The following is an 18,314-nucleotide window of genomic DNA, read 5'->3' on the forward strand; positions in this document are numbered from 1 at the left end:
TGAGTTGAGAAAAAAAAGTGTAAAACTTCATCCTCCACATGGAATTTCAAAATGTTTTTAAAAAAAAACATTTTATTAAGGCATTTATAATTTTAGACCAATAAACGGTACAAATATAAACATAGTGCAAAAAACATCTCTCCATCTCTCACTAATCTCGCCTACCCTAAACGCAAAGTAGCCTAACTCCCCCCCACCCCCCCTTTATTGCCTCTGCTGACAGTTTAGCTTTCCCCGAAGAAGTTGATAAACGGCTGTCACCTCCGGACAAACTCCAACGTTGACCCTCTCAGGGCAAACTTAATTTTCTCAAGTCTGAGAAACCCAGCCATGTCGCTAACCCAAACCTCTGATTTTGGGGGCTTAGAGTCCCTCCTCGCTAACAATATCCATCTCCAGGCTACCAAAGAGACAAAGGCCAAAACGTCAGCCTCTCTCGCCCCCTGGACTCGCGGATCTTCCGACACTCCAAAAATCGTTGCCACCTCTGGACTCGGCGCCATCCTTGTTTTAAGTACCGTGGACATGATATCCGCAAATCCCTGCCAGTATCCCCTAAGAATCGGGCATGCCCAAAACATATGGACATGGTTTGCTAGCCCTCCCGCACTACTCACACACTTGTCCTTTATTCCGAAAAACTTGCTGTTCCAGGCCACAGTCATGTGTGCCCGGTGAACCACCTTGAATTGTATCAGGCTGAGCCTGGCACATGATGAGGACGTGCTGTCTCTGCTCAAAACATCCGCCCACAGACCTGCCTCTATCCCACCCCCCAGCTCATCTTCCCATTTACCCTTTAGCTCATCTATCTGGTTTTCCTCCCACTCCATAAGTTCTTTGTAGATATCCGAAACCTTCCCCTCCCCCACCCCCGTTCTAGAAACGACCCTATCCTGTATCCCCTGTGGCGGTAGGAGCGGGAAGGTCGAAACCTGCCTTCGCACAAAACCCCTTATCTGCAGATATTGAAACCCATTCCCTCCCGGCAATTCGAACTTCTCCTCCAAATCCTCCAAACAGAGAAAGCTCCCATCAATAAATAAATCTCCCATCCTCTCAATCTCTGCTCTCTGCATCTCCGAAACCCCCCACCCAGGCTCCCCGGGACAAACCGGTGATTATCACAAATTGGAGCCCACACTGAAGCTCCCTCCACTCTCATATGTTTCCTCCACTGTCCCCAGACTCTCAGGGGCACCACTACCACCGGACTTGTGAGTACCGGGCCCCCTGACCAGGCTGATCACATGGGAACGCTAGAGGGCTGAATGGGCTGGTCAAGAGGGCCCGCGTGTTCGCGCATTTGAGGAGGTTGAAGGCGGATGTGGTAATGGTACAAGAGACACCTGAGGGTTGCGGATCAGACTAGACTGAGGAAGGGGTGGGTCGGGCAAGTATTTAATTTGGGGTTGGACTCTAACACTACGGGGGTCGCGATCCTGATCAATAAGAGGGTGTCATTTGAGGTAGGGAATATAGTTGCGGACTCGGGAGGGGTAGGTATATCATGGTGAGCGGGAGGTTAGAGGGAATGCCGGTGGTGTTAGTAAATATTTACGCACCAAATTGCGACGACGTGGAGTTTATGAGGCAGGTGTTAGGAAAGATCCCGGTCCTCGACTCGCATAAGCTGATCATGGAGGGGGGACTTCAATACGGTCATCGATCCGAGGTTGGATCGGTCGTGTCCAAGGACAGGGAGGGTGCCGGCCGTGGCGAAGGAACTAAAGGGGTTTATGGAGCAGATGGGGGGGCGGGGGGGGGGGGGGGGGGGGGGGGGGGTGGTGTTAGACCCGTGGAGGTTCGGACGGCCAAGAGCGAAGGAGTTTTCTTTCTTTTTTTCCCCCACATACACAAAGTATACTCCCGGATCAATTTTTTTCATTCTGAACAGGGCTCTGTACCCCGGAGGTGGTGGATACTGAGTATTCGGCGATTGTTATGTCAGACCATGCCCCACACTGGGTGGATCTGCGGGTGAGCAAGGAGGGTGGTCAGCGCCCGCAGTGGAGATAGGATGTAGGCTGTTAGTGGATGAGGGGGTGTGCGTGCATGTGAGGGAGGTCATCCAGAACTATTTGGAAATAAACGATACGGGGGAAGTCTCGGCAGCAACGGTGTGGGAAGCACTGAAGGCAGTGGTTAGGGGGGGAGCTAATTTCGAAATGGGCCCATTAGGAGAAGGCGGAGCAAGCAGAGATAGATAGGCTGGTTAGGGAAATACTCCAGGTGGACAGGAGATATTCGGAGGCCCCGGAGGCAGAGTTATTGAAGGACCAGCAGAAGCTATAGATGGAGTTTGGTCTGTTATCTACAGGAAACGCAGTGGAACAGCTGAAGAAGGCGAGGGGGGTAATATGAATATGGGGAGAAGGCCAGCAGGGTGCTTGCACACCAGCTAAGGAAAAGGGAGGAGGCCAGGGAGATAGGTAGAGTGAAGGACGGAGGAGGAAATACAGGGGGGTGAACGGGGTGTTTAAGGAGTTTTATAGTTGGCTGTATGAGTCGGAAACCCCAGCTGGGTTGGAGGGGATGAGGCAACTCTTGGAGGGTTTGTAGTTTCCGAAGGTGGTGGAAGGGTTGGTGGAGGGGTTGGGAGCCCTGATCGGGATTGCAGAAGTAGTAGAGGGATTGGAGGCCATGCAGTCGGGCTAGGCCCCGGGCCCGGATGATTACCCTGTGGAATATTATAAGAAGTTTTCTGGGATGCTGGGCCCGCTGCTGGTGAGGGCATTTACCCCCCCCCCCCAGCCCCCTGCCGATCAACCATCGCCCGTCTTAGGCCACCCTCCAGCTCGGGTCCTTAGGCCTGCCCTTTGGGCACCCCAAGGTCCCCGACCTCCAATTTGTCTCCCAATAACAGTCCCTCTCCTGTCAGCAGAGCAACCCCCCACTCCATTAACAAAACAATCTCAACCCCCCTTAGCAAACTTATCACCTGCTCGCGCTTCCGTGAGCTAGCCCGCCCAGCTAGCCTGGTAGTCCCCGCCCTTGGCGCCGAATATCCTACCCCCTATTGTTCTCCCTCCCCCCGGCTCGGACATACATATTCAAAACATCACAATCCCCAACAAACCCAAAGAAGAAAACTCAACCCAACAAGAACAAAGTTAACTCACATACAAAACCGAGCAATGGCCCAAAAAGCACTCCATGTACAGCCCAAAACAAAAAGAACTGAGCAACGACCCAAAAATTGATACAAAAGTACTCCATGTACAGCCCAAAAACAAAAATAAATTTAACAGTACAGGCTCGGCATTACTCGCCCCCAAATTCAATGTCCTCAAAAGACCTGCCAGTCTTTTGTCCTTAACAAAGTCCATCACCTTGTCCAGTAATATTCTTGGCCATCGTAGGTCACCCACAAACGAGCTGGATACAACATACTGAACTTACCCCCTTCTTGAAGAGGGCTGATTTTACCCTATTAAAGCTCGCTCTTCTTTTGGCCAGCTCCAGGCCCAAGTCCTGATAGATGCGTAGCTCGTTGTTTTCCCATTTGCAGCTCCATGTTTGCTTGGCCCACCGCAAAATCTGTTCCTTTTCCAGGAACAGGTGCATTCGCACCACCATTGCCCTCGTCGGCTCATTCAGAGCGGCTTCCTTGCAAGCGCTCTATGCGCCCTGTCCACTTCCAAGGGTCGATCAAACGTCTCATCGCCCAGCAGCTTTTCAAACATGTGTGCCACGTATGCCCCTGCGTCCGATCCCTCGATGCCCTCCGAGAGGCCAATGATCCTCAGATTCTGCCTGCGGGACCTCTTCTGCAGATCCTCCACCTTCCCCTGCAGCCTTTTCTGGTGGTCCCTCATCAGCCCCATCTCCGCCTCCATTGCAGTTAGCTGGTCCTCGGGCTCAGCCACCTTCTGGATCGCCACTACCCGGGCTTCTAGTCATTGTTCCACCCGATTAATCCCTGCCTTAATCGGGTCTAAGCATTCCCGCATTTGCTTGGTGAAACTCTCCTGTATAAATGTCACCAACTGCTATGTTGACCACTGGGTCGCCAATCCCAGCTCCTGTACCTCCGCCATGTTCTCCTTTGCTGTATGTTCCACACCCTTCTTTTTTGCCCGGCAATTTCTTCTTTTCAGACCACTTCTGGTCCAGAAACTGGTGGAGGATTCCTCCTCTCTGCTGCACCCGCGTCCAATTTTACTGATCAAATCTCACAAAAGTCAGGAGAAAAGGTCCTAAAAGTCCACCACAAGCGGGAGCTACCAAATAAGCGACCTCCTACTTCGTGGCCGCCACCGGAAGTTGGAATTTCAAAATGTTAACAATCAGATAATTAAAATACATTTCCCAAAATTAAGACATTCCAGTTAATTATAAAGTTGCTGTAAACATTCAAAGTTCTGTTTACATAGCAAGTTTAAGGTTACATAGCTACTGTTTAAGGTGAGGTGATAGCACAAAAAAAATCTTTCAATTATTTAGAACCAGCGTTGAAGCAAAATGAAAGGATGCATTGAGATATTTTTTAAGTTAATGATTCCATTGCTTCTACACAAGTAAATCAGTGTTGTAGTACAACATGGTTTTGACTTTTATATCCTTTTAAAATTTAAAGAACTTTAAATTAAAAGAAAATATAATAAAATTGAATAATAAGAGTATGGACAAAAATTGGAAAGATTTTATATACAGTAACGCAATAAAAAATAACATACCAGAGGGTCTTCCCTTATTCTATGACAGAAAGCATGTTTCCACACTCACGAAGCTAAGTATGGATCATGTTTTGAAAATTCTGCATGGCTACTTCATTTTGTGCCAAATAACAGAGTACATGTCTCTCCCACCTTCTGCCATGAAGGCATGTGCACATATTAAAGCAGCATCTCTCTTTAAAAAATAGCAGATTGCCTGCCTGTCAGGGCTGAGGGAATGGAAACATTGGAGCTCAGTTGGTGAACAATGCCATCTATTAAGAAATGAAAGAGTGCATAAAGTGTATAACTTTATAGGAGGAACTACTTCATCCAAAGGGTTGTGAATCTATGGAATTCCTTGGCCAGTGAAGCAATTGAGGCGCCTTCATTAAATGTTTTTAAGATAAAGATAGATAATATTTGAAGAATAAAGGGATTAAGGGTTATGGTGTTCGGACCGGAAAGTGGAGCTGAGTCCACAAAAGATCAGCCATGATCTCATTGAATGGCAGAGCAGGCTTGAGGGGCCAGATGGCCTACTCCTGCTCCTAGTTCTTATGTTCTTATGTATAAAGAAACTGTTTTCTTCCCCACATTCAGCAGCTTCCAGACCCCTCTCAGCATTACGAAGGGCACGCAGTCTATTAGATCCAAATCACAGCATCTTGCCAGTTCCAGCCAGCAGCAGTCTTACAAATATTATCATTAGACACCTAGCTGCTTTCTGTATTTTTAATTTACATTTTTTTAAAAAGTGGTTGAGAGCACACATTCTTGTTGAAGTGCCCGCTCTCACCATTTACTTCAGTCGGCTACTGCTCTCAAAGCCAATAGGTCTCTGATTGGCTCTCTGGCTATCAGAGTCTAACTATCACTTATAATTGGACAAGTACCTGACTATGTAAATTAAAGGAGTGCCCTGCTCAAAATTCAACGTCAGTCACTTTCCGCGGGATGTGGTAACCTGTGGAAAGTCTGATTCCTGTTTCCTGCCCCGGAGGCAAAAAATCAGCCCAGTAGGTGAGAGTCAGATTCTAAATCAGAAGTTGGAGATACCAATACCTTGTTGTCATGGACGCGAGAGACAACCTTGACCAGTTTAATCTGGGAGGCTATGGAATATAACAAGGCCCTGCCAGAACGTTGATTTTTGACAAGAAGCTCACATGAACAATATACCTAAAGATGAGGCGACTTAATGCCAGCCTAAACCAACATCGGAAATTACTTTGAAAGATATTCCTCTTCCTCAGGATATGATTCAGGCCTGACTCAACTTCAGTGGCCGACATATGGAGCAGAATGAAAATTAATCAGAAAATGCATTGGAAAGAAATGAAATAAAAATAATGACAACCAGGTGAGATATGCATCATGAATCGTACAAAGCCAGGAATTTATTTGGGCATCTTACAGATGCCATTTTCCAGCTTCATAGAATCATGGAAGTCCTACAGTGCTTAAGGAGGCCATTCGGCCCATTGAGTCTGCACCGATCCTTTGAAAGAGCACGCCATTCCCCCACCCTATCCCCGTAGCCCCACCATCTTTGGACACTAAGGGGCTATTTAGCATGACCAATCCAGCTAACTTGCACCGGAGCACCCGGAGGAAACCCACGCAACAGTGTGAACGCCAAATAAAATGCCTGATAAATTGATGAAAGCCATCTGAAAGAATGCAAAGCTTCTTGAAACTGTTATTAAATTTCCACAGTTAGGATGGAGACAAATCATTGGATAGACATATGGACAATAAGGGATTAGTGTAGATGAGCTTTAGAGTGGTTTCACAGGTCGGTGCAACATCGAGGGCCGAAGGGCCTGTACTGCGCTGTAATGTTCTATAAATGCTGTAATTTCATCTGTGTGCACATTTTGGTTGTCAAAGGCCACATTTCCTTTTGGATGAAATCAGATTTTTCTCTGCATTACCAGCACTGTGCCATTTTCCTCTAGCCTTTCCACGGGTAAACCCGCTGTGGTCAGGCTCCCCATTTTAAATGTGTGTGGGGGAGGGGTCAAAAGCAGAATCAGATTTCCTCCTGCACACCATTTTCATCTTGTGATATGGGTTTTTCAAAAACCCATTAAAAGCACACCAGATTTGAGAGCATGTGAAGAAAATGGAAAACTTGAGTAGGCAGGAACATTCTGGCAGGCAAGTGTAAAATGATTTCACAACTTCAAATGTCGGTATTAGGTGTTGTAACGTAGAGGTGTTCTTACTGCAATAATTTATCACAGGGATCTGTCCTCTAAAGGCATATTGATCCTCATTACAATACCTTTCCAATGGAGACACTAGCATAATGCTGTGAAAGATGTCCAGTCAGCCTGTGCTTTACTGTTAGTGACCAAGAACTGAACTAAGTGCTTTCAATTTCCAGTTGACCACTTCAAAATCACTCAAGCATGGAGGGAGATGATTGGAAAACCCAATGTTGCTTGAAGTGAGCCAGGACCTGTCAATCAAAGACTGATGTTTATAAACATTGCAGTTAGAGCACTTTATAGTTACTCAACCATGAAGGAAGCTGACAGCTGTGGAAGCTGTCAATCACAGCCTAGTAAGGAAAATGAATGAATGGCTTGCAGCTCAAGTATCTGAGGGGCATAAACATAACTGCCAGGTTCTCTTTCTAGGAATTGACAGGTGGTACTTCCTGTGTCTGAGCCAGCAGGTGTATTGCCCAGGTGAGTGTTACAACAGTAATTGTTTTCACTGTTTCTGTCTGGACTGCTCTGTAGCTTCTAGACAGGGCTCGCTTTTCTGGGGGCTTCTGGGGTTTCTGGGGTCTACATGGGGTGCTTCCTGACAGGGGTCTCTCCTCTGGGGGGCTTCCTTACAGGAGTTTCCTTTCTGGGGGGGCTTCCTGACATGGGTCTATTTTCTGCAGGGTCTGTAAAGGGATCTCTTTATTTTGGGGATCTCTTTATTTTGGACGTCACGGTGGTGGGGGGTGGGTAGTTGTCGGGGGTTCTCTTTATTTATGGGTTCGAGGACCGGAGAATCACGCAGGCCTGGAGAACATGGTGGCCATTCCGCTAACTGGATACAAATGGGTCTAAGTGATCCACTTGCATCCTCCCGCTGGCGCGCGGGCAAGAACCTTGATACCGACACTAGCAGGGGGCCAGAGCATCGGAAAGGGCGCCAATTCCATTTTCTCCCCGACGCCAGATTCTCTGCCTCACCGGGAACTCTGCTATTGGCGGCACGAGGCAAAGAACGGTTAAATGCTGTTTGTTCGGATTTCTTCTTTAAATGCTAACAGTATCATAACAGGATGCAAAAACAGCTTTGCTTCCGGTGTAGATACTTGCTAGTGGTGTGTAGTTGATAATGAGCAAGGGGGAAAGATTAAATGTATTAGGAAACTAAGCTTCAACGCATAAACTCTTTCAGCTTGGAAGATTGTATTCATGTTGATAATTTTATGGATGAATGATCTTAATTGCTTTGCGATGTTAAGTGCGTTCTGCACAAAGAAGTATCTTATTCCTTTCTGAACTCACGCATGGCTCACAGCACACCCGTTTCCAAAAGGAATCAAACGTTTTACAAATTGCTGATCAAATGTACCAAGAAATTTTAATTGATTTAATGAGACAAATTACTGTACAAATGTGGTCTCGAGTTCTAACCCTATAGAATGAGTGCAACTCAACTTCTTAACTGATCAGTTCAATCTAAAAGAGGCAAGAGCAGTTATCAATGGAACCAGACAACTAGAAAGGGGAAACAGTGGAGCTCGGCAGAAGCTACTAGTTATCACTTTGTAGCAAGTGTAAAATATTGTAACGCCACAGTAAACATGAAAATATTGTCATCTGTGTTACAGGATAAATGCTGCCTAAGCACACATACACACAGATATTGAACACTGCTGAATAGTTATTTGCATTACATTAGAAACACACTGAAGTCCGGCAGCACGGTGGTGCAGTGGGTTAGCCCTGCTGCCTCACAGCGCCAAGGTCCCAGGTTCGATCCCGGCTCTGGGTCACTGTCAGTGTGGAGTTTGCACATTCTCCCTGTGTTTGCATGGGTTTTGCCCCCACAACCCAAAGATGTGCAGGGTAGGTGAATTGGCCACGCTAAATTGCCCCTTAATTGGAAAAAATTAATTGGGTATTCTAAATTTATATTTAAAAAAAACACACTGAAGTGATAATACCAAAACAGCATGTTCTGCCCAACTAGCCCATGCCAGTGTTTATTTTCCTGTTCAGCAAATAGGAAAAACTTATACTTTCCTAACCTGTTCCCATATCCCTTTTTCCGAATTGTTCATTGACATAACGTACTGAATCTTGAATGTTGACATGGGCCCTATTTTCCAATGGCCCCACAGGTGGGTTCAATGGCAGAGGGGGGGGGGCGGAGAAGTCCAAAAATTGGTTTCACACCTCTGAATTTCCCGCAAAATCTTCCACTGATGCCCACCATTGTGGGTTAGAATTCTGCTGGAGATCTGCGTTAAACTGATTTTCATCCCGCTATTGGGATGCAGATGAAAGCCCGATAGGAATCTTCCACCCATGCCCGATTCTTCAACACCAGCAGGAAAACATGCCGATCCAGAACATGTCTGGAACAATGTGGCGTGCAGAAGTCGGGACTCACCTGAACAATGCCTGGGGGTGCCTCTGGAGTTCACCAGCGATCCTGGACCTTGGAGCAATGAGCGAGAGGGTGCATCTTCATGTGAATCTTCTAGATTCAGTGTAATCGAGGAGGTCCATCTCCTGGCCTCAGAATGCTCCAGGAGATACATTTTGTTTCTTCGATGGTGGGTCAGTGATGTTGGGCACCTTCTCAAATGACACCTAGATAGGATGGTGGAATCTGCGGCAATCCTTGCCCGCCCCGGAATTTGGCGTCAAACCCCTGGGAGCATAATTAATGAGGTTGGGGTTGGCCTTTGCAGTGGGAATCACACCACATTCCCACTCCCACCACAAGACATAGGGCGCGATGCCATTGCCACGCTGCGCCTGAAAGTCAGCTCGCCACGGCGCAATGTAGCCGATAGACCAGGAGACCCCGCTCCCGGAATATACCCGGCTCGCAACACCTCGCGAGTACTAACAAGATCTCATGAGATGTTGCGATGTAAATCCTGCCCATTGTGGGCGGGATCACTTTTTGGCAAATCTGCATATTAAAGCGAGAGAGCGAGTCTCATCTTAATTTGCAGATTCCCGAGGTACCTGAGGCTTTGGGATCCATCCCCATCGCCTCGGGCAAGCACCGTTTGGTACTGATCTCCACAAACGGGGATCAGACGGAACGACACTCATGGGGGATCGGAGGCCCTTTGGACAGGGTAGTGGCATGGCACTGTAGTGCCAGCCTAGCACCTTGGTAGTGCCACCCAGGTGTCAGGCTGGCACAGACAGCTGGCGTGGGCACTGCCAAACAATTTTGCACGTGCACAACTGGGCCAGGGGTCTCTCCCATAGTGCTCTCGGACTGGGGGGGGGGGGGGGGGGGTTGCTTCGAGGACCTCGGAGATTGGGATATCATTTAAAAATGGAGTCCCAGTTTCTTGCTACACTGGGAAGTTCCGGCGAACGGAGCCCCTCAGTGTACAAAACGGGGCTATGTGCGGCACATTTCCCGCTGAAGCCCCTTATACATCACGACTGCGTCGTATAGCCATGTGTTTCTCAGTGCTTCGATCGCCGGGAAACACCACGGCTAAATGCGCTCGCTATGGGACTTTGTTCCCAATTAGTTGAATCGCGCCCTTAGCCCCAGATGGTCGAATTCCACCCATAGTTTCAATCCCAACCACAGACAATCGGAATTTCAGTCTCAAATTTCTGTGGAAAGAGATTTCTTCTGTTCTCATTACTGCTCCAGTCTACTCTATCCCACCCTTCCATAATCTGCCCCGCAACATGTATTGTTTTCATAAAAAGATCTGTGGGAGGAAACCGGAGCACTCGAAGAAAACCCACGCAGACACAGGGAGAACGTGCTGACTCTGCAGAGACAGTGACCCAAGCTGGGAATTGAACCTGGGACCCTGGAGCTATGAAGCAACAGTGCTACCCACTGTGCTTTCGTGCCGCCTACTTGAACTGGGCAAAAAAAAAAGCTTCAAATATGTGGCCACGGAGTAGCAGGCAGATTTGATGTTGGATCGGATTGATGTCCTGGTTTTAATTTTGGCAAGGAATATTCGCTTTGTGCCTAAAATCAGTACGGAAGGATTAGAAATGCATTTCGTCCCGTGTAAGAAAATTGTTACAAAGTTAGATAGGCCATAAGAAATTTGGACAATTCTATTATAAAGTCTACTTACACGATAGCTTTTATTTCCCCCATCTACAATGTCTGTTACCTCTTCAAGGAAGTCCATGAGGTTTGGCAAGCATGTTTGTCTCCATTTAAATCTGTGTTGGTTACTTCCATTTTATACTTCGAGATAAGTGGTAATTTCACCCTTAATTAGAGACTCTAAAATTACCTCCACCACAAATGTTGAGATAACTGGACTGTAATTAACTAAATTAGATCGGTCTCCTTTTTGGTAAAAGATACAGCATTGGCTGCTCTTGGCATACATCCACAATCAATAACACACTACCATCGAATTCCTCAGACGTCAGCAATTTCTTGCCTCATCTCTCTCAGAATTCTGGATGTATCTCTTCAGTCCCCGGCAGCTGGACTTTTCTTGAGCGCAACTAATTCATCCAACATGTTCTTGTTGCCCATCGTAATATCACTCAACTCACTTTCAGCCACTTCAGAATTCTCCTTCACTCCAAACTTTTATCTTTAATAAGGATTGATGTAAACTATTTATTAAATGCCTCTGTATTATTTTGATCATCATCAACAAACTGACAATGCTTTCCACTGGATGAACCAGATTCAGGAATTAGTTTTAAGATATTGGACGCGATTGAATGACCTTGTCGGGCCCGACTCGGTGATGCAACAAGGCTGTTAAATCTTGCGATAGGTTTCTTGCGAGATTTGTGACGCTCGGAACGCCTCGTGAGATCCAAGGAGATCTTGCGAGACGTCGTGATCTAGATCTCGCCCTGGGCGATTTTCATATTTAAGTGAGCTATTAGACTCACTAAATATATGTCTACACTCTATTCTCCGGAGGCCGGGAACTGACGGCCGTGCCTGAGAGACCTTGCTATGGCATCATTTAGCACTGGTCCTGTGGACGTGGACCAGGTCCAACGACACCTTGAAGGGAGGGGGGGGGCTCCCAGGTCACCAGAGGCCGCCGGGTAGTCAGGCTGTAGACAAGGTGGTACCCTGGCACTCCCGCTGGCACCCAGGTACTGCCAGCCTGGCACCATAGTACTGCCAGGGTGTGGGTGGCACTGCCAGGTTGCCAGACCGACAGTGCCAAGGTGTCCAGATGCTAGGTTGCCCATGCCAGGGTCCGGGCCCAGGGGTGCCCTGCCCTTAAAAGGCGGATTAAGGGGATTGGGCGGGCTCGAGGACCCCCTACGAGCTAGGTTGTGCAGTGGAAGGGTCCGGAGGCCACAGTGGGGATTCCGAGGGGGGTCAAAAGATCGGTAGCATTTTCAAAATGAAGCTCTGATCTCATCCTGCACTGACGAGCCGAGTTCGCCAGTGCAGCAAGTGAGATAAGTGCGGCCTCGATGGGCATTCCTGACCGTGGCCAAACAAATGACAAGAGTTCCGTCAGATAGCGTTGTTGTTTCTCGGTGCTGCTGGCGCCGAGAACGACCCCGTCATATCCGCCCAAAACGGGACTCTGTTTTTTGCAGTTTAGGTCCCACCCATCGGGTGAAATTCTTTTTCCTCCCCACGGCGTGCTTTTCGCGGCGGGAGGCGGCACACGTTGGCCGGATCTTCTGGTCCCATCGTTGTCAATATAATTTCCCATTGAATCCACCCCACGCTGCTGGGAAAATGCCTTTTTTAGATTGTAAAATCTATAAGGAGTTGCTGAACAGGTAGGGGGAAGGTTAGTTCAGAAGGCAGCTAAATTACAAATTTTTTGGTACTGTGTGAAGTCATTGTGGCGTTTAAGATCTTGTTGGCATGTACCGCCAGAAAATCTAGCCCATTGTCGGGAAAACACAAGAAATTGTAATATTTTTTGGTTGGTAATATTCTCGTCATATATTTTAAACTGTTGGGAATGTGAGAGTGGCTATTGAAGCAGAGACGGAGTGACTGAGAGGATAAGCTGTGGGTTTGATATAATAATGTGCCTCGAAGTGTTTCAAACAGATAAGGTAATTTAGTAAGGAAGTATACAAAACAGAAGATTTGAATTGGTTGTTATGGTTCAACAGAGAAGGTACGCAGGGTGTAAAAGAATGGTATTATAGATAAAAGTATGGATAGAGTGAGATTACTTTTCTTTTAAATTTTAAAAGTTAAAATAAAGAAATGAAGTTAATCAATTCTGGAAGAGAGCATTTCTAAAGAGACTGGGTGAGACAATGAAGAGATCAAAGGGAAAGAACAAAACCAATGGGGTTACGTTTTTAGATCTCAGCAGACAGCAGGAATAACTGGTTGACTCCAAGAAAGGAGGATGAGCGAAGGCAGATCGGAAAAGTCAGCTGCTGTTAACCTCAGAGGGCACCCCAACAGAAATTAAAGGCACTGGGCGCGATTCTCCACTCCCACGCCGGTTGGGAGAATCGCCTGGGCCGCCGAAATTTCCGGGGACGCCGGTCCGACGCCCTCCCGCGATTCTCCCGAGCGGCGGGAACGGGCCAGTTGAGTTTCGCGGGCCGCAGGCCGGAGAATCGCCGGAGATACCCAAAATGGCGATTCTCCGGCACCCCCGCGATTCTGAGGCCCGGATGGGCCGAGCGGCCAGGCCAAAGCGGCGGGTTCCCCCCAGCGCCGTCCACACCTGGTCGCTACAGTCGTGGGCGGTGCGTGAACGCTGGGGGGGCGGCCTGTGGGGGGGCGAGGGGGGATCCTGCACCAGGCTTCACCTTGAATGTGGGGTGGCCCGCGATCGGTGCCCACCGATCGTCGGGCCGTCCTCTCTGAAGGAGGACCTCCTTCCTTCCGCGGCCCCGCAAGATCCGTCCCCCATCTTATTGCGGGGCGGATTTGGACAGGACGGCAACCACGCATGCGCGGATGACGTCCGTTATGCCGCGCCGGCCGCGTCATCTATTCGGCGCCGCTTTTACACGGGCCACAAGGCCTGGCGCGGGTAGATGACGCGGCCCCGATACTGGCCCATTGTCAGGGCCTGAATCGGTCGGGACCGGGGCCGTTCCGCGCCTTTGTGAACCTCGACGGCGTGGCCACTTCAGCGTGGGAGTGGAGAATCGCGCCCACTATGTGGTAAACATTACTGGAACTTTTTTAGATTTTAAAATCTATAAGGAGTTGAACAGGTAGAGGGAAGGTTAGTTCAGAAGGTAGCTAAATTAAGAATTATTTTGGAGCTATTTTAAAGTATTGGTGCTGTGTGAAGCATTGTGGAGTTTACTTTCTTTTTTTCTCTATTTCTTACTGAACATTTACTTTACTGTCAAATCATCACAAGTGGTCGGGGGCAACATTTCTGGATTTCCAAACCGAATAACGTGAGGCAGTTGTTTAAGTTTCCCTTCTGGAATTTGAACAGCTTGACATTTACCATCAGCCGTGCCTTAACAATGTGGTGTAGAAGGTTCATTTCAGGACCTCATCATGTGCTGAAGAGAAAAGGCTATTGAACATCAATTATTCTATGATGAATTGAAGTTAGTTATTAATCTTTGAAGTACTACTTCAGTTCGCCACCAGTTCCCATGGGCAAGATTTAAAGTCCTACAACTCTGGTTTTACTTTATCCAGGCCCAATCACCATTCACACTCAACCTTTCGCCACCATCAAGCTTCAAGCCATTTTTAGACCCGAGTAATTTAGGACTAAGAGTGAACATAGAACAGTACAGCACAGAACAGGCTCTTCAGCCCTCAATGTTGTGCCGAGCCTTATCCGAAACCAAGATCAAGCTATCCCACTCTCTTGTCATTCGGGTGTGCTCAATGTGCCTATCCAATAACCGCTTGAAAGTTCCTAAGTATCCGACTCCACTATCACAGCAGGCAGTCCATTCCACACCCTAACCACTCTCCGAGTAAAGAACCTACCTCGGACATCCCTCCTATATCTCCCACCCTGAATCTTATAGTTATGCCCCCCTGTAACAGCTTCATCCACCTGAGGAAATAGTCTCTGAACGTCTACTCTATCTATCCCCCTCATCATCTTATTAAGTCGCCTCTCATCCTCCTCTGCTCCAAAGAGAAAAGCCCTAGCTCCCTCAACCTTTCCTCATAAGACCTATCCTCCAAACCAGGCAGCATCCTGGTAAATCTCCTTTGCACCCTTTCCAATGCTTCCACATCCTTCCTATAGTGACGTGACCAGAACAGCACACAATACTCCAAATGTGGTCTCACCAGGGTCATGTACTGTTGCAGCATAACCCCACGGCTCTTAAACTCAAGCCCCCTGTTAATAAATGCTAACACACTATAGGCCTTCTTCACGGCTCTATCCACTTGAGTGGCAATCTTCAGAGATCTGTGGACATGAACCCCAAAATCTCTGTTCCTCCACATTCCTCAGAATCCTGCCGTTGACCCTGTAATCCGCATTCAAATCTTTCCTACCAAAATGAATCACCTCGCACTTATCAGGGTTAAACTCCATCTGCCATTTTTCGGCCCAGCTCTGCATCCTAGTCAAATGCTAACTTCATTACATGCTAGTTGAAGTATAAGTTCAAAATCAATCAATTGTGATTAAAAAGAATGGAAGTGTTCTAGTATGTTAGAATTAAGTGCAGTCACTTCTGTTCTGCACTCGTCAGAATCAAGTTAAACAAATGTCTACAATAACTGGCTTAAAGTAATCTATTAAACACTTGCACGGACAAATAATGTGAGAAAATTTATTCTGATGAAGGGGCAAAAATCTGAAACATTAACTCCATTTCTCTCAATAGATGCTGCCTAACATGCTGAGTATGTTCAGCGTTTTCTGCTTATATTTGAAGAAGTTTTCATCCTGTTTTACATCATCATGCACATTCCTAATATCATGTGGTTTGGACATTCATCTTGTGCAAGAGTCAATCTATGCCATGTGGACATATGAAATTAAAATTATAGTCTGCTTTAGATCTGTCAATTATATTTTTTCATACTTTTCATCAGTAAATAATTACAATTTAGAATTGAATTATATTTCATATTGAAAATATAAATGTACATACATCTATGCTTACATTTTCAATACTATGTATAAACCAAGGAACGAGTACGGCGACATTTAGTAGTCAAGAAATGTATATAGCATACACTGTAAAATAGATTAGAAATGCTTCCTATAGTTTCTTATAATTTTTTTAAAAAAATCAAATTTTAAGATGTTCTTTTATATACAAGTGGGCAACATATCCTTAATTTTACCATACATGCTGGAGAAGTTGGTGGTATAGTGGTAATGTCACTAGTATTCCAGGGGCCCAGGCTAATATTCTGGGGACATGGGTTCAAATCCTATCATGGCCCCAGGTGGAATTTTAGTTCAATTAATAAATCTGGAATATAAAGTTAGCATCAGTAATAGTGACCATGACAACTGTCATTGATTGTTGTGAAATCTCATCTGGTTCACTTAATGTCCTTCAGCAAATCTGTCAGTCTGGCCAACATCCGATTCCAGACCCAAAGCAATGTGGTCGACTCTTAACTGCTCTCTGAAAAGGCCCAATGAAAGCCACTCAGTTCAAGGGCAATTAGAGATGGGCAACAAATGTTGTCCTTGACAGCAATGCCCACATCTCATGAAAGAATAAAGAAAGACAATTAACTGAATGGGTGTGATTTCAGAAGTGGAAAGCTGAGAAATGCAATCGCGTTTTGTAACTTTCACAGTACATGTGCATCAACAATAATGCAAAATAAATATACGACAGGTTATATCTATAATTGAGACCATGGCGGGCAATTATCTCACCTCTGTAATTTTCTCATGTGCAATCTCCAGCTGAGAAACCAATTCCTGGGAGTGTTGTTTCTGTCGGCTCAGTTCGGTCCTGACAGGAAGGAGGAATAAAGACTGAAATAGTACTTCATTTGGCAATTATTTATTTCAGATAATGTGGTTATTCCCAGCATGTTCAGACGACTGTTTGGGGTTACAATGAATATTACACACAATACTTGGATAGAGTAAATTAGAATCATTAAAACACGTTCTAACTTTTCGCAGATACGATGAAATGGGGGGGAAAAAGAAAAAAATCAACCATATGGCTGGGGACACATTTTTATTTTCAGCATATGCAATTCATCATCAAGAAAGTCAAGCTCAGACTTCTCGTTACTTTAGTATTCCTGAGCATTCTTTAGTTTAACAGAAAGAATTAATGCCAAGGATTTTTCAAGGAAACTAAACTTCAACATAATACTCAGTTAAATTTTAAAAAGACATAAATGCCATGTTTCCCAATACAATTTCATGTAAAAAATGCAAAAAGGAAATCAGAGACCTTCGGCTGGATTTAATAGCGCCAATGCGTGTCTTGCCTGCTGGCTGGGGAGCCCGTGAGACTCCCATGTTGGCTCTTTTCGGGAGGACCCGCCTATTTGTGCCATTCAGGCCCTTAACTGAACAACAGCAGGCCTTCCCCACAATTGAGGAAAGTTACACCTGCTGAAATCTGCCAGCCTTCAGCAGCACCATCAGGGAGGCGGGAGTGGTTGCCAGTGTGATTTCCCCCCCGAGGCCTAGGATCGCCATGAGATCCCAGACCACTGGTGAGTGATTGTGGGAGGGGGCTTGGAATGGATCTGGGTTTATTGTCACGTGTACCGAGGTACAGTGAAAAGTATTGTTCTGCGTACAGTCTAGACAGATTGTTCCATACGTGAAAAAACATAGGTCATACGATAGATAGACAATGTAAATACAGAGACATCGACATCGGGTGAAGAATACAGAGTGTAGTACTACTCAGTAGTGAAGATGCGTGGAGAGATCAGTTCAGTCTTCAAGAGGGTCATTCAGGAGTCTGGTAACAGTGGGGAAGAAGCTGTTTTTGAATCTGTTAGCGTGCGTTCTGAGACTTTTGTATCTCCTGCCTGATGGAAGCGGTTGGAAAAGAGAATAACCCGGGTGGGAGAGATCTTTGATTATGCTGCACACTTTCCCAAGGCAGCGGTAGGTGTAGACAGAGTCAATGGATGGATAGGCGGGTTCGCGTGATGGACTGGGCTGCGTTCACGACACTCTGTAATTTCTTACAGTCTTGGGCCGAGCCAGGCTGTGATGCAGCCAGATAGGATGCTTTCTATGGTGCATCTGTAAGAATTGGTAAGAATCAATGTGGACATGCCAAATTTCCTTAGTTTCCTGAGGAAGTGAAGGCACTGTTCTGCTTTCTTGGTCGTAGCATCTATGTGGGTGGGCCAGGACAGATTGCTGGTGATGTGCACACCTCGGAATTTGAAGCTGTCAACCATCTCTACCTCGCCACCTTTGATGCAGACAGGGGTGTCTACAATACTTTGCTTCCTAAAGTCAGCTCCTTAGTTTTGCTGATGTTGAGGGAGAGATTGTTGTCATTACACCACGCCTCTAGGTTCTCCACCTCCCTCCTGTATTCT

The 18,314-nt window shown here is 46.6% G+C and overlaps 1 protein-coding gene across 4 annotated transcripts in view; it reads right to left on the minus strand.

Annotated features, from left to right (window-relative positions):
* sclt1 (sodium channel and clathrin linker 1) overlaps positions 1–18,314 on the minus strand; it is a 155,492-nt gene that overhangs the window by 23,998 nt on the left and 113,180 nt on the right. For all 4 annotated transcript variants that reach the window (XR_011940101.1, XM_072495564.1, XM_072495565.1 and 1 more), the window contains one exon: positions 16,663–16,741. Coding sequence is in view for 3 of the 4 variants with exons in the window: in XM_072495564.1 (XP_072351665.1) it covers positions 16,663–16,741 (79 nt within the window). In the remaining variant the exon portion in view is untranslated. The remainder of the gene's footprint in view (positions 1–16,662; positions 16,742–18,314) is intronic.

The sequence above is a fragment of the Scyliorhinus torazame genome, chromosome 3 (assembly GCF_047496885.1).
Source record: "Scyliorhinus torazame isolate Kashiwa2021f chromosome 3, sScyTor2.1, whole genome shotgun sequence".
NCBI lineage: Eukaryota > Metazoa > Chordata > Chondrichthyes > Carcharhiniformes > Scyliorhinidae > Scyliorhinus > Scyliorhinus torazame.